At 34.6% G+C, this 23781-nt stretch overlaps 1 protein-coding gene across 1 annotated transcript in view; it reads left to right on the plus strand.

Annotated features, from left to right (window-relative positions):
• Positions 1-23781, plus strand: part of LOC145683627 (uncharacterized) — a 497638-nt gene that overhangs the window by 406759 nt on the left and 67098 nt on the right. Inside the window, exons 91-94 of the mRNA XM_081754963.1 lie at positions 15677-15700; positions 19689-19715; positions 21278-21301; positions 23188-23211. Of these exons, the coding sequence (XP_081611089.1) occupies positions 15677-15700; positions 19689-19715; positions 21278-21301; positions 23188-23211 (99 nt within the window). The remainder of the gene's footprint in view (positions 1-15676; positions 15701-19688; positions 19716-21277; positions 21302-23187; positions 23212-23781) is intronic.

Genomic DNA, 23781 nt, shown 5'->3' on the forward strand with positions numbered 1-23781 from the left:
TTTTACTACAAATCAGAGAGAGGGTAAGAAGTTGCTCGTTGCATAGATGAATGCGTAGAGTAATGCGGAGAACGAAAATAAGAAAGATGTGATCCGAAAAACATCAAAAGTCAGACCAGTAGAGAAATACTGGAAGAAAATAGATTCAGAGGTTGAGCATATAAAGGAAATACTTTGGGAACACACCGTTTAGTGAGTAAATGATATAGAATACGATGAGAAACGGGCCAGAGGATGGCCAAAGACGAGGTCGGGAGACTTTGTAAAGAACGATACAATGCAGTATGTTGTCCGTTGAAGGATGTCAATACAAAAACCCGATTCTAACTAACTGGGAAAAAGGTTTAGAAGAAGAAAAGTTCCAGATTAACCCATTCAATCTCAGTAACGTTATCGTGATTTTCGAAGAGATGAAATAATAGGAGCTGGCATTTATCAGATGACTAAGAAATGCAATTTAGCACAAGAAAATATTTCATGCACAGGCCTCCAACAATACAAACTTTTAAACGATGATTTCTAAAATATGGAGTACCGATAATAGCTTCGTCGACTAATGGAATTGTTTTCGAAATAGCACTATCAATACGAATGTTGAAAAACATTTAAATGTAACCGAAATTGCATTCGTACTACATGGTCTTGCATAACATTGTTGATACTGGGGGCACTGGATATTTTGACTAAAGCAACAGAACATGCTTATTCCTAACCTATAAAGTCTGTTTTCCGAAACAATTCAATCAAAAAGTGTACAAATTATAGACTTAAAGAAATATCAACTTGTATCTTACGAATTTTCCTTCGTGCGAGCATGATGTTATGAAACGCAGTAAACAAAATTAGAAATTTGAAAGAGTGAACAAATAATTCTCAAGAGGCAGTATAACTATTGTTATCTAATATGAAGATTATTTCCTAAGTTCAGGAAATTTAAAATAATATTGCAGAATATACGAAATAAACTAACATTTTATCTGACCGATCTGCAGCCATTTCCATAAATTTGGTCTTATAATTCCAAGTGCTACGTTGATATGGCTTTTACAACAGCCGGAAATCAGTTTCGTCAATACCAACATAAACTATTAATTATATTATGTTTCACAAGACCCAAAGTAAACAGTATGCACTTCGAAAACATAAGCGATATTTTTAGCAACAATTTTAAACGTATGGAAGTTGCATAAAACTGCATCACCAAAGTAATGCATAAATAAAGCCATTGTTATGTGAATTGTTCCTTTTATCTAAAAACATGATACGGAGCTAAATTTAAAACATTTTAATATTCAAAACTATTGTATGGAGTCAAAAATCCTGCGAAATAAAATATAACAATTTGAGTGTTTAACAGAGACAAAATAATTGTTTTCTGATCATATACTTTTGTTTATTTAGTGACACCAAAATAACTCTGTGCATATATTATTATTATTTTTTTGCAAGTATAATTTATAAATCTAAGAGAAATACCCAAACCTAAGGGTATGATGTAGGTGAAATCAGAGTTGAGGTGAAATAGTATTACTCGATCACCAAGTTTCTTACCAACGGACATGTATACAAAGTAATAGAATAATCCAAGAAGATGTTCATAGAATGTGGCGTAAGATGAGGATGATATCATACTTGGGGTCAAATGGCATCACTTAATAACCTATTTTCTTAGGTTTTCAATTACCCTTTATCACGTACCAGTTTTAGTTTAAGTATTTCTCACTGTTAAGTATTAAAAAAGAGTACACGATGTTTTGATAAGTACGAAATGGCAAAGAAATTTAATTGTGTGATATTTTAAAATTCTTTCGGGGTAAAATCGCTTCAATATATTCCAAACTACTAAGTACTAACAATTGTATACATTGAAAAGTCTCTCAAAATGCCCATATGTAATGCGTTTTATGACCTTTGAGTAATGTTACAGTCCAATGTGTCTCACGACGGAAAGAATTCATCTTCTTATCTTTGCTCTACTTCAACATTACAAGACTAAGGTACTTACTAGTTCCCACAGACAACATATATTTTTGCGACTTAGCATAAATTTAAAAAGAAATCTTCTCGAAAATCTTTTAACAATTAAACATTTTTGTGTTACTAATAGAGATGAATATACACATAAAAATAAAAGCAGATATTTACTGAAATAGTGCTTAAAATCGGTTATTATTTAAATCGTATCTTGGAAACACAATATGAGCTTACCTTGTGTACAGTTATAATCTGACTTTTCGAACGAATTTATACCTCAAGAAATAAATTTACTAACCGAAAAAGAGTTCACTTTCATATATGGACATTCATTCAAAATTTAGCTTTATTTCATGAACTTATCGACTATCAGAAAACAACAAAAGATGTAAATTAATGTCATATGCAATAGTATAATATAAATAAATATATCTTCTACGTACTCACTATGCCGCAACTAAGACCATACAAAATACATAATACATAAATTATCTTGCATATGATAACCAAAAGCATGTTTTATCTATAATAAAGGAGTGTTTGCAGGCGCAGATGTATGGGAGGCAAATACACAGTTAAACTATTTCTTCATTCATTTGTTATATGTGAAGGAAAAGGAATCTGAAATTGAGTGTAATTTAAGATGCATTGCCACAAAAGCAAATAGAATAATCTTCATAAATATTTTGAACTATGAATTAGCATTGCTAATACCAATTAGAATCTCTCGTATACTAGGACATAACTACATACTGAATTTCGACTAAAATTATAATATTCGCTCCCAATTGAGTAAGAAGGACTTACAGTTGTTAGAAGACTATTTTCAAAGTTTTCACTTTATTGTGAACAATTAAGTTCATTTCGATATTCATTAAAATACGTTTAATAAGGTAGTAAGTTGTTGTACCAAGTTTTCTTGAAAACATGATATATTACAGCCGTCGATTTTAATGTATATGACATGTATAACTATCTTAAAATGGTATAACGTATCGCATATTTTATCACCTAAGACAACTTAAAATAAATTTTTGCACAAATATAAATCGGTCGGTTGTTTCGTGTATAATACTATATATATGCAAAGCATTGGTTTGTATTTAATTTTAGATAAATGCACACTAGGGCGAGGCAAAAAATAATTGATGCAAATTTAATGAAGATCGCTGCTCTTGCATGTGCTAAGCACACTTTCAGTCTGATTTATAAAAAAATCACACCTCTACTCGTCAAAACAGGAATTTCATTCAGTAATTTTATTCTTTTGTAACTTTTCAATTTCTCGCTAGATGGCACCACAAATGTCAGTGTGTTTTTGTAAAACAAAAAGTTTTGCTTGTAGTTGCAGAATTTCTTTACCACATATTTTAATTATAGTTTATACATATTTTCATTTGTCTCTTGTTTTGCTTAAAATAAATGTTTGTTCGATGCAATTAACGCAGTTTTAACCTAAAACTTGCAACAAGATGATTCTAACTTTTAGTTGGAGCAGAACAATTTAATAATCATCTATCATACCTTACCAAGAAACCTAGCCTCTCTTGTGTCTGTTATTGTGTCAGCGAGGACCAGGTATTGTAATACGTACCTGTGAGCATAACACAAATACTACACTTAGGGGATTGACGAAAGTTCTCGCTTTCGAAGGGTTCCTTGATTTTTTGAACTTCATCTAATCATCTTTTCATCTTCTTTCATCTCTGTTTGGGCTTCGGCCCTAGTACTCTTCATCTTTATGGCGGACTCAGGCAATACTTCCGGACAGTCTAATCTGGTTCAGACATCTCCATTAAATATCGGGCCAAATGGTCGGCAAAAAACGCAACCGCGTATTGTTACTGGCACTACGCGTGTAGTACAAGCTACCACCAGTGTTCCAACATCTTATGCAACCTGTGTAGCTAACGGACAAAGAATTCGTTCGAGATCTCTTTCTGATGGCGAGCAAACATTGGATCCAAAGAAACAACGTCTCACACCCATCGCAGATCCTACTGCTGCTAATCATCCTAGCACTAATATGGATTGGACATCCACTTCCACTGAAAATCAAATCATGTTTAATCAAGAAACCATTTATAACTTCTTGTTAACTGATTATGATCCGAAATACGACACAGTGCGCGCTGTCTTTCAGCAACTTGTAAAATACGTTCCTCGTCCAGAAATAAGAGAAATCATCAAGACTCGTCGGGGTATAATCCTGAAATCGACCAATCCAAACTTCGCCACTCACGTCCGCAACAAAGCGACTTTCGAAATTTTTGGGTTGAAAGCAAAAATATCTACTTTAAGCTCGAGCGGACGAAAGACACCACCACCACCACGACGTCCTCCAATGTTATCGGTGGTCATTCGTGGCGTAGAACCCGACTTCACCGATGAGGAAATCTACTCTGAATTACATCAAGAAGGACTCCCTGTCAAGCGGTGCATACGTATCAAGAACAACCAGGGTCCAACATACCTAGTTCGCGTTCTTACTGATCAACAACAGTTGATCGACCAACTTCTTCTACACGGTGCATATATATACCGGCGTCGTTACAAAGTGGAACCATCTCGCACACCAGCACCTCTGCCGGTTAGATGCGAGAAATGCCAACAATATAATTCTCATCCGACATCTGAGTGTCCGAATACCATCAAATGTGGCTATTGTTCACTGGAACATCCGACAAAAAGCTGCCCTAATCTTAAGGAACCACCACACTGTGACCGATGTTCTGAAAGACATCCCACTTATAGCTACAAGTGCAAAGCTAAGCCTAAACCCGATCCAGCTAAGCCAGAACTTGTTGTACCGATACGTTCCGTTGACACTCCAACACCACCAGCAAATTCGCTACGCCACCCAATAACTGTTGAAGATCTATTGCGCTTCCTTACTATATCTTTACAAAATATCCATCCTTTTGATCGCAACCACATCCTGAATCAGATCATGTATGCAGCCAAATTACTGTTTAACTTACAACTTCATGCTACCTATTCCGGACCTACAGTTCACTTTCAAATTCAGCCAATCGAAGTCTATGTTTAATATGGGTGCTTCTACATACACTTGTATACTACGTATCAGTATGGCTTATAATTTACTTTTTCTGAACATTCGATCAGTCTTAACCCATCACGTGCTATTCACACAACTTCTGCAAGAAGAAAACATAGCAGCCTTTGCACTTAACGAAACTTACCTCGCACCACATCTTTCCTGCTATTTTCCGAAATATCATCTTCTCCGACATGATGCTCCATCTGGCCCCAGAGTCTACGGAGGTACAGCTATAGGTGTTAGCCAACGTCTTCCTTATCGAGCAGTTACTGTTCCATTTCAGCTCACACACCATCTTCCTGAGCATAATGTCATGACTATTTATTTTCGAGGCCGAACTGTCACCTTCGTCACCATATACTTTCGTCCAGGCAAAGCAATCAACTATGACTTCTTTCGATATATCGATTCTACCTTTAGGCATTACATTATCATGGCAGATCTAAACATTCATAGCCGGTCACAGCGAGATAAAACTAATTTTCTCTACTTTCTTCAGACTGAAACAGTTGCCGAGTTCCATGTTTTACCGAAACCTACACGCCCTGTCAGCAATACTACTCCTGATGTTGTCATCACATCAACATCTCTCTCGCAGAGTATCCATATCGATGTGCTCGATTCTATAGGTAGTGATCATGTACCTATCAAACTTGCACTTCACTGCTCTCCTCGCTCTCAACCTAAGCTACCTCCACAGAAAGTATTCTGTGAACAAACGAGCTAATTGGGAGCAATATCGCTCTGATTTGGACAATGCTATTAATACACTACTCATGCCAACTACACAATGTGATCTTGATCACACAATAGCCGCTCTTACTGAATCTATTCAAGATGCAGCACGCCGTTCCATTCCAACAGCAGAAGTACAATTACATAAACCAAAATTGCCTCCGCACTATTTACCTTTCATATCCGCTTCTCGCCGAGCACATCGTGAGTATCTCGCTACGGGTAACCTTGAAGCGCTTAGACTTCATCGCCAATACCTTAGAATTACGCACAATTATATTGTTGCCTATAAGAAACGCCATTGGATTCAAACTTGCAACACACTTGCAAGTGAATCACACCCCAGTAAATATTGGCGTAAATTCCATCAACTCACCGGTACAGTCTCCCGCACACCATACCCCATTGTTCACAATAATCAGGCAGTGATCACTGATATGGATAAAGCGAATACGTTTGCTACATTTTTTCAAGATATTTTTACACCTCTTCCTGGTTGGCATACACCGCAGCGCCTACAAAATTCAATAAACCGACGTACAGATCCAACATCTGCTTCTCTGCGCCCATCTATCAGCCACTCTTTAGAGCCCAATAATCAACTTACCACTCCGATCCAACCAGATGATATTCGCCAAACATTGCTCCGTAAACGAAACACTGCACCAGGCTTTGATTCTGTTACCTATGTTCTCATCAGGCAAGCATCACCTGCTTTTCTACTTTTTCTCAGCGCCATATATACTTTCATCCTGCGAACTGGATTTTTTCCAATCGACTGGAAATACTCGAAGGTTCTTCTATTTCCCAAACCTAACAAACCTTCAACTGACGTACAGTCCTATCGCCCTATTCATCTCACCAGTTGCCTTTGCAAAATATTAGAACGCATTCTAGTCCGCCGCTTGCACGCTCATCTTACAACTCATAATCTACTTCCTATTCATCACGCCGGTTTTCGACCTCATTTTAGTACAATGGATCAGTTATTACGACTATCTACGGCTGTTTATGATCAATACAACACAGGTTTTCCTTCTTGTCTGGTAGCCTTTGATCTAGAAAAAGCTTTCGACAAAGTTTGGCACCCTGGTTTACTATACAAACTCCATAACTATTTTTTACCATCCTCTTATATCAGATTCATCCATTCTTTCTTACTAGGGCGACTAGCATATATTTCTATTAACGGAACACTTTCTCATCCGATCTTCATCCAATCTGGCGTTCCTCAAGGCTCGTCACTGTCTCCTTTATTATACCTACTGTATGTTGCCGACCTTGTGGTTCCAAACAACATCAGCATATTTCAGTTTGCTGACGACACCGCCTTTTTTACGACAGCCCGCACAGTACAATCCATCAGTAAAACTATGCAAACGGCAATTGATGCATTCGTTGACTGGTGTAATGTATGGCGATTAAGTATTAATTCTACCAAAACTCAGGCTATTGTTTTCCTGCCACGTAAACGCCGTTCACGTATCTACAGGAATCCAAGTCGATTAAACCTCCAAGTAGACCATACACCTGTTGTACCGTCAAATACTCTTACTTATCTTGGTGTCATATTTGACTCCAAACTTACTTGGACCCCACATCTCACCAAGATCATACGCCAAGCGCAAAATCGGCTCAACCTCCTCAAGCGCCTAGTTGGTACAACCTGGGGTTTAAAACCGTTAACAGTACTTCATACATATAAAGCATTTATGCGCAGTACATTAACATACGGTCACACTGCCTGGACATCTGCACCGCCAAAATTCTATCAGAAGTTGGCTATCCTAGAGCGCCATGCTCTACGCCTAGCACATCGCATCAGATTACCGCATCCGACACGGTTACTTTACGAGCTGATTGACTTTCCACCTTTATTGCACCATCTCGAACAGCTTCGTACTCGGTACGTTTGCAAGCGAATTGACCAGCAGCATCCCATGTTACTGGATATCCTACGGTACGATCGGGATCACGACGCACCCTCAGCTTACGTTGATACTCCCCTACAGCACTTCATGACTCTTTATCATTTGCAACTCGATGATGCTGTAGTTGATCCCGAAATCTTTCACATCTACGAACCACGTGAGCTTTCATCATTCATATATCCATCATACGCACCGTAACTACCTATTAACATGGGCTTCCTCTGTCTCCATCAGTTCCTGAATCGCCCCAGGAACAGAAGATAACTTGCATTCGTCTGTACTAACAAATACCTTGTGATGTGGCGTTCAGAGCACTTCATTTCATCTTCATCTACTCTCTCCATATTGCCTCCTGTACCATATTCATTCCTGTTTTCCACTCGTCTTCACTCCGCACTACATGGTAATAAACGTATTATTTTCTATAATATTGCTATCTCATGCTTATAGTATGCTTGTACTTCATTAGATGTTATTGTCACCCTTCCATCCCCTCTCTGTGTATATGTATTTAATAAATGAATAAATAAATATTATTTACTTGTGCACCTCTTAGACCGACCACATTAAACTGGAAACTACATTTTATATAAAGCACTTACCCGAAGAAAGGGCAAAACCCTTTAGCGGGACGACGGACAAAAAAAAAAAAAAAAAATAATCATCTATAGAAATACTCAAAAGTGCTTCTTTTTCCTAAACCAAAGGAACCTCCATCAGAAGTCACATCATATCGTTCTATTCACCTCACTAGTTGCCTATGCAAAATCTTGGAAAGAATCCTTGTCCGTCGCATGCACGACCATCTTCACTCACATAACCTTCTTCCAATACACCAAGCTGGATTCCGGCCAAATTTTAGTACTCAAGATCAATTATTCCGTCTCACCACAGCTATTTACAATCAATATAATACAGGTTTTCCTTCTTGCCTTGTTACTTTTGATTTGGAAAAGGCTTTTGACAAAGTTTGGCACCCTGGCTTACTATATAAACTTCGTAACTATCTTCTGCCAACTTCGTACATCCGCTTCATACACTCCTTCTTCATAGGACGATTAGCTTATGTCTCAATTAATGGAACGCTCTCACATCCTATCTTGCTGCTATCTGGTGTACTACAAGGCTCATCATTGTCTCCTTTATTATACTTACTGTACGTCGCTGATTTTGTCATTCCTAATAACACCACAATATTTCAGTTTGCTGATGACACTGCTTTTTTCACAACTGGCCGCACCGTACAATCTCTCAATAAAACCATGCAAGTAGCCATTGATGCATTTGTGCGATGGTGTCATGTTTGGAAGTTAAATATTAGCTCTTCCAAAACACAAACCATAGTTTTCTTACCACGTCGACGCCGTTCACGAGTACATAGAAACCCGAATCTACTTCGCCTTCAGGTTGATCTTACGCCTATTCCAGTTTCAAGTAGTATTACGTATCTCGGTGTCATTTTTGACACTCATCTTACCTGGACTCCACATCTCACCAAACTCATAGGTCAAGCGCAAAATCGACTTAATCTTCTCAAACGATTAGTGGGCACAACCTGGGGATTAAGGGCACATACCGTTCTCAATACATATAAAACCTTCATGCGGAATACATTAACCTATGGACATACAGCCTGGGCATCTGCGCCCCTAAAATTCTATCAAAAACTTGCTATACTAGAACGCCATGCTATACGCCTAGCATACCGCATAAGCCTACCTCATCCAACACGTTTACTTTATGAGATGATAGATTTTCCGCCATTATTAACGCACCTCGAACAACTACGTATACGTTACATCAGCAAACGTATAGCACAGCCCCATCCTATGATACTTGATATACTCCGCTACGACCGTGACAACGATGCACCACCAACATTCATTGACACCCCTCTCCAACACTTCATGACATTATATCATTTACAGTTAGATGATGACATATTGGACCCAAAATCTATACAATCTACCGACCGCATGAACTTTCATCTCATATCTATCCATCATATGCACAGTAATACCTATTAACAAGGGCCTCCTTCGTCTTCATCAGTTCCTGAATCGCCCCAGGAACAGAAGATAACTTCATTCGTCTGAACTAACATAACCTTGTGATGTGACGTCCAAAGCAGTGCATTTTTATCCATTCATTACAGTTGTTCATTTTATTACTGCAGCCCTGAAATTTCTTTTCTTCTCATATTTTGTGTTTATGTAATAATAACTGCCAATATTCTCTTCTAACCATTAACCTATTAGTGTTTGTGTTATATATATATATATATATATTTTTTCTCTCCTAGAACCATTTCAATCCATGTATGTTTCATATTAATGTGATGAATAAAGAAATAATAAACCTGGCAACCCTTAGACCACCTACATTTCCATAGAGACACTTGATCTACAGTACAACACTTACCCGAAGAAAGGGCACAACCCTTTAAACGGGACGACGAACAAAAAAAATAATCTTCTATACTTTCGATTTGAGGACACCCGCCTCATTAATAAACGGGTTCTCACTTTTAATAGGAGCAGAACTATTAAATAATCATCTATACTTTCAATTTGAGGACACCCGCATTATTAAAAAACGGGTTTTCACTTTTAGTGGGAGCAGAACAATTTAATAATCGTCCATACTTTCGATTTGAGGACACCTGCTTCATTAATAAACGGGTTCTCACTTTTAATGGGACCAGAACAATTTAATAATCATCTATACTTTCGATTTGAGGACACCCGCCTCATTAAAAAACGGGTTCTCACTCTGAGTGGGAATACAACACGCTATCATCAAATATCTAAGAGGGTGAACCACCTCAGAAAAAACGGACTTCTCATCCGTAGTGGGTGTGAATCTGAAGTATATCTCTTACTCTATTACATTCATACTTAGTTTTAAATTTTCCACACCGACTACAACGATTTTGTGAAATTGTATGTATTTCAGTATAGCAAACTAACAGTGAGTATGTCTTCATCTTCGAGAGGACCACTGACTCGATCAGAGTCTCACCATTCTTTATTTGGTCAGCCTGAAGTATTTTCTGGAAGACAACTCCCGACGAAAGAAGAAGTAGTCAAATGCTACCTGTTGTACAGAGAAATGCTACCTGAAGAGGGGAAAGAAACACCTTTTACGAGAGGCATTTTAAACTATGTGGTGAAAGATCTTGTCAGTATCTGGAACAAAGCTAGCATTCCAGTCATTGGATATTCCAGCGTTTTGGGCAAACTTTCAAACCTTATACGACTTGCTCAACAGCTCCAAAAATATCCACCAGCAAAGCGCACATCACTTACATTCAAAGCGGACTTCAGTAATTTCAAACAAGTATTTGATATCTGTACTTGCAAGTATGTTAGAAACAAAATAATGGACAGACAGTTGTGTAAATGCGTCATAAAAGTACCACAAATTGAGCGGAATTTCTGGGTAGATCAGACTTCGAGTCGGAACATGGTAATCGGTTCGATTGACAAGATTGTTTCGAGTTCACTTCAGAAAAAAGCAGAGAGGAAGGACCATTAGGATCATTAGGACCATTAGGAAGGACGGTTTAGGAAAAGACATTTGCAAAGCCTAACTACGACTAAAACTAGTGCCTGTCAGTTGAACTTTATGGAAAAAAATGAAGCAAGTGGTGTGGCCTTGGAAGATGAATCACCTTATGAAGCAAACACATCCGACTCTGAAGACACAGATTCCAAAAAACGGCCAGCACAAAATAGGCACCAGTACCCAAACTTAAGCCAAATGATGGAAAGGATTGGCGTTAGTAACCGAGATGCTTGCAAATTAATTAATGCATGCCTGAAAGACCTGAAACTGGATAAACCAGAAAATATATTAGAACCAACAAAGTTGTGGAGACAGCGAATTTATTGGAGAGACAAGGGAGCAGAATCTCGTTCATTTGACTTGCGCAGGCTAATTTGTGTTTCTTTTGATGGGCGCATATATAAAACCAGACTATTTGGACCAGATGGAGGACAACTAACAAAGAAGGAGGATCACTACGTTATTATTGCATATCCTAGTGAGCAATACGTGGATCATATTGCTCCACAAAGTGACAAAGCAGAAGATATTTCAAATCAAATACTCCCTGTTATACGTGACACGGATTCGACAGCTACTTTGCGTGTTGTGGTATGTGATGGAACAAATACAAACATCGGCGAACATTTTGAAATTATACGTCGACTAGAAACAGCTTTAAATCGACTTTTACAGTGGCTCATTTGTTTATTGCATCTGTATGAGCTTCCACTAAGAGATTTTTTTTAATATATTGATGGCAAAACAACTAGTCCAAAGGGATTTTCGGGGCATATCGGAAAGACGTTAAGTTTTGATCCACGGGATGTTCCAATAGTTGATTTCCAGCCCGTCACTGGAAATGTCCTGGAATTTTGTGTGAATATCACAAAAGATTTTATCAAAAGTATTTGCTGAAGGCTTGCATCGCAGTACAAAAGGGAAATGACAACGCTGATGCTGCTGTTATAAAATTTTTACAAACTGCTTCTCCAGGTACCCTTAATCACGCCAGGTTGTTGACGCTCGCCAATCGAACCCCTAGTTTGTTCATGAACACAAGAAATCCATCCAAAAACCTATTGCAGCTTGTAACCTACATCGTTAGAGTGTATGTTCCAAGTTGGTTCAAGATAAAAACCCATTCCAACTGCAGTGATGCATCACGTAACTTCTATTTTATTTTGGAGAAAGTTAGAAATTTACCCAATAGTGAGATGAAGGAAGTTGCAATAAGATCTCTAAAGTTAAATTGTTATTCTGCCCACAGTGAAAATATTTTTCTTGCAGCTCTTGCAGATCCAGACATTGAAGTAAGAAAATATGCAGTAAACAAGATTTTTGTTTCAAGAATGACCAATCAAGCTGGAGTGAGAAAATTTTGTAAATCAAATATTATTATTCATCTCGAAGCAGAAAACTACTACAAGATGATTGATTGGGATGCATCCGTCACAACGCCACCTCCACTTGTAAACTCAATGTCAGATAAAGAATTGCTTGCAAAGATTGAAATAAGACCACTGGAATTTACAGGAATTCAATGCCATTCACAAGCAGTTGAACGAGTCGTAAAACAAGTTTCCAGGCTTTCCACATTTTTTTTTTTTTTTTTGGTCATAAAGGCAGACATGGAATGATTGCTTTATCCGAGGAATCAAGAAGGAAATTTGGAAACTAAGCATGTGTTTCTGAAAGCAGATAATTAAGTAATGCTTCTTTATAAAAAAAAAATTAACGTATGTTTTAGAACAACAAATCTACTGAACAGGAAAAAACTACTTTTTATCATATGTCAATAATAGCTACATTGTTAACTCAAAGTTGGGACCCTTAAATCAAAAGATAAAAATCTGAAATTTTATATACGAAATTATCTTTACCTGTATCAACTTTTAGAACTAGAGACAAAAGCTTCTGTTTACATTTTTTGAAGTTCGCCCCTCCCTAATGTACACTGAATACTTCATAATTCAAGCTATTTAAAGATTCAAATAACATTTGGTATTGGTCCTATGGATCATCAGCTATTTCGAGCTAAGAATATATCTAGTGAAACAAATAAGTTACATTGCAACTATCTTTGTACATTTCTTAATATATTATGAATGCACTAGAACAACTTTATAGGTGTTATTAAATTATGTGATTACATAAAGTTATAGTCTTCAATGGAATCAGTATTGGGAAAATGATAGCTTTTAAGAAAACGATGATACCACATATTTCCAACTACTACAGAAGCAATGTCAACTGTAGGACAAATTACTGGTTTAATTCCACATATTGTGCATCTCACTAGCTTTCCTACTCAAGTAAGTCTTGCATGATCGAATCACAGTTTCTTACTTCGAAAATGTGTTCCTTTTATTAATACAGAAATGACGTTTAATGCGATTTCTAGTAGTATCCATGTTTTGTGAGTGGGCTCATAGCATCAAAAAAAAAAAAAACTCTTGTGCAAGAATAACTTTACCTGTATCAACGTAGTTTGTTCTTACTCCCAAATCAGTTCGTCTCCTTATTTTCTTTAAAAAACATCGACTCCCGTCAATTCAAGTTTTGTAAGTAATTTGGTAGCACTGCTTTTCCACCTACACATTGACAACCTGTTCATAAAAAGGAGTAAACTGCCCAATATAATGAGATTAATTTCGCAATAGTGATTGGTGTTCAGTGCAGTGACATATATGTATTGATTATATGTAAAAAAAACACTTCATTACTAGTGGAAAGTATTATACTTTTCAGAGTTTCGTATAAACTCCAATGAGAATAGATGGAGCGGATATTTGTATTCATCCGCACTCGTTTTTTTCGCAACGGCAATTACTCTAACCCTACGCGGAAATTGAGAAGTAATATGGCATAGCTTCCAGTTCTTTTTGGAATTTGTGCCAATTTCTCTTACGAAATTATAGTACTAATGTTTGTCTACAATTTGAGATGTTATAAAAGGAGCCAGCAAAATGTAACTAACGTATTAGTACTAAAATCCAGAAATATACCATTTAAGGACTCTCTTACATTCCAAATATTATGTATTTTCCATAATGTCTATGTGAGTATTATATTATATTTCCTCTCCCCGGAGTTATATGAGACCTTCACTGAGTCGAACTCGAGACTTTATAAGACTTTTCTTTGAGAGAGACTCAGATTTACTATACTATATGCGCCTCAAACCTAGAGAATGACGGTTGCATCCGATACTAGAAGTTACTCGCAATTATTACTTAGATAACAAGAGTAAATCGTGGAAGCGGTGTTATCGTAATATTTCTGAAACCAAGATTCGAATCGAGACGGATTAAGCTCTTAGTGTTTCAGTGGTAGAGAATTATTAGCGTTCACATGATGACATCTACGACCGTGACGACAGTACGTCACAGTTTATGTTTGAAAATAGTTTTATGTAGAGATGAATGGAAACAATTAAAAGCTTGTTTATGTCATCAAGAATAGCTTGCTTAAAAATTCTATTACTTTCATGAGGAAAACGAGTTCGTGTTTCACGTTACATGATGAAATTAACCCATTATTTTAGAATATAAATTCAGTGTTAGCGTATTTATTCGTTTGTAATTTATAGGATGTGCAAAATAACAGTACCATATGTATAGTAGAAGAAATGTAAACTATTGTCTCCTTTGGGAGGAACTAATAATATCAATGTCATAGTTCTAAAAGAAAAACGTAATGTTCGCTTTCCATAGCAATAGGAGAATGTCGGAAAACCTCCCTTTAGATATTATTCATTTTCCTGAGATATTCTTTAGAAAGCCTTAGTTACTTTCTGAATAACCGAAAATTCAGACAATTTAGGGATTGAAACCAAACACATTTTCATGGATATCACTTACACCTAATAAAAATAAAAACGCATCTTCTATATCTTTTCTGCATTTACTTGTAGTGGAAAATCAATTACTTCATTAAAATGTGTGTTAAAATAACAAGATGAACTGAATTTAACTACTTGCATAATCTGCTATTCCGATAAATATTTACCTCTAAAATAAGCTTATTCGCTGTTGATAAAGGTTTAATATGTCAAAATTACTGTAATGAAAATCAACATATGAGTTTCAAAAAGCCATCAGCTAGGCAAGTCAACACTTACACTTAAATTCATGTTTTATTTATTAGTAGCATATTTCTTGAGTATATATAGTATACTATTAGTAGCAGCAGCAGAATTAGAATTATTTTAGATACGTTATAAATACTTTGGCTTAGAAGTAACGAGAACAAATTTCTGTACATTCTATTATATGATATTAGTTTTACAAAAGTAACACTTGTGGTTTAATACTCATTGCTGCACACATTAATGTCTTATCTTTAACGAATAAACATACATCTTGCAAGTACTTAGCACTATTTTTAAAATGTATCACAAATTTTGAAATAATTTTATTTTTTTCAGGAGGGGTTGGTTACAGAGGTGGAGGTGAGAATGTATGTCTTTGAATTAAAATTAGCTTCATACTAATATGCATTACTAATGGAAAACAAACGCAAAAGTATTAGTACTCACAAGATGCATATACAACAACTGCATAAAATAAGTCACTGAATTATTTTAACTTCCAATATGTATTTAATTAAGAATGAAAAATTAATATGATATGGTAACTCTTAAATAGACTTTATATCTTTATTTCTTGTTCCCTAAAAAGTGATCAAACAGGTTTGAGACACAATGGTATTTCTGTAGTAGGAAATCGGAATGGCAGGTTGCACAATGAAAAATGTGATCATTAAACTCAAATTATTGTCAAAGACTAGATGTGCCATTTAATAGTATTAAATATAGTCAACGGGACGGAGATGTAACTTTTTGTATGTAGATGATAATATAATTAAGCAGTATGTCCCTTCAATGATTCCTGTATATGATGCATCTTAAAATTTTGTACGTTATTGTCCTGGACACACGTATGGCTTAAGAAAGTTTTAACACAACTAGAAAGTTATTACTTTGAAGAGAAGTAATAAAACAAACAATATAATATGTTTAGTTTTAAAAGCCCGTAGAAAAAAATATGGTAAACCAAAATTTCATATCCTAAACCTATCAATTCTTCAACTGCAATGTTGATAAGTATCGCAAAGGCGCGGACGCATCATTGGGTTTCTTTAAAAACAATACTGTCCTATCTGCAGAATGAAGGATAAATTGTTGTTTATTCTATAGCATTCTTTTAACTCATCTCTAGTTCAATGCCTATGTTCGATGCAATAAGTAAATCATACCAGTTTCTTAACGCGGGTGAGGAACAGATCATCCGAGTCTTCTATATTTCGTAACCAATATTTGGTCATGTATGAACATATTAATACTACATCAGTTTCAATACGTCATACATGAAACGTCTCCCAAATGCACAGGTGAAATATGGGAAATTGGAATATGAATCAACAGAATGTTCTACCTGAATTTGCAAGCATGTGTTGTGTTTAAATGTTTAAACAATACTAGATTTATATTATCTAACAATTATCAATTTTAGAACAATGCTATTTTCAAATTACCAAACAAAAATAAGTTTTCTAGATTCTTGTAACAACTTTAGGCAACACTGTATGCATACTTTCATGCAACATACATATATGGTTTATGTTTTTGTTTCAAAGCCGCCCTAGTGGGGTCACAGACCTAAGGCGCCATCTAGCTGTCTCTTGATGTGTCTTGTGTGTGAGAGTCAGGTGCAACCTTTTCATTCTCTTTTGTGGAGTAGCACTGGCCTTATAAATGTGACTATACGTAATTTGTGAGCAACACGCTCGCCTGTAGAACGACGGCGTGAATGATTTTTCCGAGATCATTGACAACAACAAAGAGCAGACTCAGCTATGGCTTGCGAAAAAAGAAAAAGACCTGCAAGACATGCATCCTGTGAAATGCTGATCTGTGGAAAACACATTATCAGCAACTGCTGGAATTGTATTGGGTGAAATCAAGACAGCGATGTGATATGGAGTATAAAAGTGTTTTCTTGAAATACCTACTGTATGCATCAAGAGACACATATAGAGTGTTTACACAAATATATTTTTATCTTTAATTTCGTTAGTAATTTTGAACTGAAAATGTGAATAATATGAACATATGTAGAGCATATACCAAAAACTCGCTCTAATTATGCATATATATTACAATTATAAATTTGAAGCTTAAAATATACAAAACGATAATCATGCCTGTTGTTTTGTATGGCTGCGAAACATGGTAACTTACTCTGAGGGAAGAACATAGGCTGAAAGTATTTGAGAACAAGATCCTGAGACGAATATTCGGACCCAGGAGAAATGGGAATGGGAAATGGCAGAAACTTCATAATGAAGAAATACATAATTTATACGGTTTACCCAACATTGTTTGGGTCGTCAAGTCTAGGAGGCTTAGGTGGGCGGGTCATGCAGCTAGAATGGAAGAAAGTATAAGCGCTTTCAAAGTCTTGACTGGAAGACCGATCGAAAAATGACCATTAGTAAGACATAGGCACAGATGGGAGGACAATATTAAGATGGATCTCGCAGAGATTGGAATACAAAGTACAAACTTGATGCAGTTAGCTAAAGATAGAAGTCAGTGGAGAGCTTTTGTGAACGCCGCATTGAATCTGCTTGTTCCATAGACCATAGAGTTAGTTAGTTAGTTATGCTTAAAGTTTATAATAATATGCAGGAAGTAGGCGCACGATATAATGCTTTATACGTTTACAAGCTAATCTGTTTATCTATGTTCGTATTATTATATATATTTCAGAAAATGTAATCCTTATGTGATAATGATAATAAAATGTAATATTATGCGATAATGATAATCAACTAATTGTATTATCTTCGGGATAACAGAAATTGATTTCACGAAAAAATTGATAATAAAAATAGATGTAATTTATATTTAAAAAATGTTTTATATTAACGTGTTAGAATTTTGTTTGCGATTTTATTTTATTAGTAATAATAATAATAATAATAATAATAATAATAATAATAATAATAATAATAATAATAATAATAATAATAATAATAATAATAATACATCCCAAGATATCAACATATAGAAATGAGTTCGAAATAAATTCCAATTCCATATAAAGTCATAACAATTATAGAAACAATTATATTGTAAGTGAGCCCCGCTCTCACTTGTCGATGACTTGATTCAGAAATCAACACCCCACCAATCCCTGGTTAGAACAATCAGAAGAACCCTATCTTGTAAAAATTAGTTATTATGTGTAATAGGTTGGAATTGGACCATAGAACATAACACAATGTATGAAATATACATTGAGATGCCAAATGCAAGGGGAAGCTTGTTTGAATTGTTTCATTTATTGCATTGCATCCATTGTAGATACACTCCATTAGAGTAATAATTATTGTAGTGCAATTTGATATGTAAATATATATTTGTAACCATGCATAACTTATTATTCACTTGTGTTGTATCATTAGGTTCTAGATATTCATTTACCTCTTATATATACTTATTATTGAGTTTATTTCCTTCATACTTCAACGTATTCTCTAACTTATTTATGCATTCTCTGTTATCCTCACATTTGTTATGGAGAGGCATACAAAATATTCAAATTTAAATATGGCACTCTGTATATTTATCAGCAAATAGGAATTTTAAAAGTATGTTATTTCAGAAGACAGTTAATACCTAACTTTTGGTCACAATTTTATTATTTTGTTTCCTTAGTACTCAAGTTCAGTAAATAATATAGATCTTCATTAAAGCTTAGTTACAGCAATAAATATATACCACAATTTCATCCAACATATATATGTACCGTTTGCAATATTTTGTTTCAATTAGCAGTAATCCTCTGTACTCAATCATTGCCATTAAGATATTAATACAACCTTTATATTGCAATAATGATAATAATTTTCAAATGTTACATATTAATTATGTTAATAATCAGGATTGTAATAAATATATTGAATCTAAACAGTTCCAGGACTCATATTTGTAGATTAATATTTATTTATCTCTAAAAACATGCCCCAGTACCCTTTGATCTTTAAAATATTTACTTTTCCACAATGCATACTTTTTTGGATATATTGAGCTTTTTCCCACAGTATTTACAAATTATGAAATGGCTCCATATCACCAAAGCATTAGTTTTTAACAACATCGAACTTTGCATCATCTAAAATTCAAACTTCGAAATTAATGCAATATATATATATATATATATATATATATATATATATATATATATATATATATATATATATATAATTTCTAAAACCCGGAACTCTATCCCCCAACCGTATTCTAGATTGCTATCTTCATCCCTCACTGTTATAGTTTATAATATGTATTGATATAATTTCTGAGAACACAAAAATTATATAAACTAAACATTCAAGTTAATATTAAATCTATTGTTACCTTATGGTTTCAGTTTCAAGAGCATCGGCCAACGCTAACGGTAAGCTAATGTGTTGTATAATTTCAAAACAGAAGTCATAGAGTATAGTGTGAAAAGCAAATGTACTTTAAATCTGAAATATTATTAACTTCCAATTCAAATCTAGTTCACAATTATGCTCCTCATTCATTTCTGTACTCCAATACGTTTGACAAGTTGGATATTAGTTACTTAAGAAACTATAAAATGTATAACTACTCACTACCCCATGCATAATATATACTTGTAATACCCTCTTCCTTTCTTTGACTTCTTCAAATATATATATATATATATATATATATATATATATATATATATATATATATATATATATATATATAATTAAGGACACTGATCGGATATTAATTCTAAATTCCTAGAAGTTATTTTAATTATTGCAAAAATTTGTACACACAATTTGCAGGTATTAATTAACGATTAACAACTTGAACAACTGTTCCTATGAACAAATGCCTACAATTGGTCAGAATTCATTTTAATATGATGTGTGTTGTATAGAACTTCATTAAAACATTTACTCTTCCACCTGAATTGTTACGAAATAGGAACTGTTTTTTTTTTTTCAGAATTTCTCTACATAGTTGTGTTAATTTTATATTTTTAATATTGTAATTCCAGATATTCATATTTGAATATAACATGCAGAGAACAAAAGTATATTATTGTTTTGTACAGAAGAAGTTACCCAAATGCTGCATATAAACTGCGTATATCAACAGCCACTTCACTATTGAAGTGTCAATTCATTTGGTGGTGTAGAAACGCGAGAAAGAATATTTGAATGGTATTTCTGAATACTTTACTGGTCCATTCATTATGACTATCCAGAAGTGAAAGATCGAAACTGGTGTAGAGTATTAAAATATAATGAATGGTGAATGTCACTGTCATATACGACGAATGATGATTCACTTCTGAGCCACAATGTCGTTCTAAGTCGTGCCAAAGTTCACTAATATTATTCACGTACAATGATGAAATTAAAAATCGTCACTCATTGATATATCAGAAAGATCTGCAGCTAGCCAGGAAATTTGGGGTCAGTAAGGACCTCCAACTGAGTCTACTATGGTATTCTATTAATACTCTTTATACAGTTGTCAGGAACAAATCATGGCTGAAGTATTTTTTTTAATATTTCTCATTGTTTGTTTAGTGTACTAGAAATAATATTTTTTGCTTGCAACAAAGTTAATTATATTGAGAATGACATCAAATTGTGCATATTTCTATCTAAGTATCAGTACTTAGTAAATGATAAAAGTATATCACTACTTTATTAATTGGAACAACATGTGATTTAAGGCCAATAATTATTACAAAAGTTTGTATCGACTGAACGCAGCTATAATAAACTCAGATTTTTCATCTAGATTAAGGAAAAACTTCGTGCTTATGTACTTGACTAGATATAAGATCATTGCATACTTTCTAATAAAATACTAATATTACAATGCGTAGCAAAAGATTAGAAAGTTATTCTTTTAATTTAGAAAAAATCCCAAAAGTTTGCTATTCGTCAGTAAGTTTCAGTAAAACTTCCCATTTTTTTATTCTAGGTGACGAAGCTAACGCAGCGGCAGGTAAGATTTACTACAAATTATTTAAACTAAAAATTATAATTTTTACATGGCTATTTCAAATTGATTTTGATTTTACAGATTGAACTATAATTCAGAACAGAGATTTATTGAAACTTAAATCTCGTGTTAAGATATGTAAGTGATACATCAATAAAATTTCGGATACTGGAATTGTATCATGTTAACAGCTCACTATTCTGAAACCAGAAAATAAGCGAATTTGTAATATCATTCCTAAATATAGAGATGTGAGATGAAATTGAAATTTCGTGTGAAAGGAAATTGAGTAAAGGATTGCAGATTATTGATTCATCAATATTTTTGTGATTTTGGTTGTGTGTATGTGTTCTAATTTATGAAATTATAATTTCGTTATAATATATATCAAACTGTGTTAAATTGTCTATGTACCATTACATAATATAATACATGTTGCCTTACCCGAAATACACTGATATGTTCCTTCTAAATTAAAAAAATCGTCCTTGTTGTTCATATTTGTAATTTCTTTTAACTTAAGCAAATTAATTAATTCAAATATTCCATAATAAGTGTTTTATTACGTAAACGAAATTTAAATCATAGATTAAACGATATATCTAAGAGAGCCATCCAGCTGATTTTCCTATGTCTTGATTTATAATCCAATTAATTTAAGTACATAAATGACCCTACATGCTGTACACCTGAAGGACTGTGACCGCCACTAGTTTCAGAGTAAAGCTCGTTTATCTGATGTCAGATTTCTTGCGAAGGAAAGATCCATTCTGATGACAGAGCTAAGAAACTGAATCAATCAATCATGATAATCCTTTTGCATGCAATAAATAAAGCCAACAATATTTCGAGTTTTAATAATAGTAAACAATGATGAGAAGCCTGCTGCAAAAACACAGCGCATGTTTTCTGGTGCTCGAGATTTGCCGTAGTTAGTCCCTCTGAGAGGTAGGAAAAATACAGTAAACCAAGAATGAAAGGACAAGCGTAAAACGCAATTAAAATGCTGGAATTTCTAGTAACGTTTCCAACTAGAACACTAGTAACTCGCAGATAGTAGAAATATTATAAGAAGATATAAACAATAGAAAAAGTCCGGGTGTGCCTAAGTTGAATGTTCATAATTGATAGTTAGACATGGAAATCCATATCTGATGTTACACACGTGTATCAGGTTTCACTACACAATATCATCAATTACGATTAAACAAGGCATATGTTCATTATTTTAGACGCGCTAACTAACGGCATGATGTTGCATGGTCCCTTGAATCCATACTGACTGTTACCTTTATGCCCCTCTAGGAATTCGTTGTGTTTCATGGAACAGCTGTTTCAGACATGATGTGTTTGTTATGATTTGAGGAATGTTCACATGGTGATCCATGGGCCCAATAGTATGTCTGGAAATCACTAAAATAGACTTCACAAGTTAAAATATCATTGATAGTCATAGATCTATCTCATGTCTGACATATAACCAGTTCACAATTGATTAAGTTGATTTTCAATTTAACCTGTTGAGATTGTAAGTTTAGACATAAATTCTTGTGCATGCCTAATGCACTTGGGATTTAGATGCATGTGTTCCAAATACATATTACAATTTACACGTATTACCCAGTAAACACGAACAAACAGTAGACATTACACAAACTTTCTCAGTGTTAAGGTTTCATTTTAAACTGTAAGTGTTGCCATCTATATTTTTATTCTGAATTCATACATTCATAAAATAAATTAAACATATGTCAAAACATGTTCAGCAATAATGACAATTGTTTCAGTTCACACATTCATACACACACACACACACACACACACACACACACATATATATATGAATATGTCGCAAATGTAAATTGATACACATTTTTGTACTTTCCTAGGTGGCGCTAGCGTAAGCGTACAAGGTAAAATCTCCTTTATGTCTGGAAAAATTATATTTAAATATATGAATACAAATTGAGCTTCAAAGACGTCATTATTGTTTTTATTTTTACGGTCATTCCAGTAATAGTTGGTAACCACATGAAGACTCTATATCACAGGATTTTCCATCAATCAGTGGAACTGAACGAAGACATTGCTTACTGCTCAGTGGATCATTAAGATCTCCTTGAGTAGCAAGATCAATAAGTAATAAGTTTGCATACACATACAACAATTCGGCGCTTTTACCTACTCTGGAAAGCAAATTTAAGGTTTCTTGTCAGGTAAACCGGAACACAGCAAGAGTGTAATTTCTAAAGATAATAAAAATGTTATTATGTGAGAACACAAAGGCAGGGTCATTTTGATATATGGTGCCAGTAACAGTTGGTCATATCTTACAAGCCACTCACTTTTGTGTGTACTTCTATCGCAAATTTTCATTCCTTAAGATACTTCAGAGTCAATTATTCTTCCTTAGCATTCCCCCTTATAATTTACTTTGGTTTTAATTTTTGTTTAAGAATACTAAGGCAAGTGCATAATAATAT

This window comes from Thermobia domestica, chromosome 4 (assembly GCF_964235325.1).
Source record: "Thermobia domestica chromosome 4, izTheDome1.hap1.1, whole genome shotgun sequence".
NCBI lineage: Eukaryota > Metazoa > Arthropoda > Insecta > Zygentoma > Lepismatidae > Thermobia > Thermobia domestica.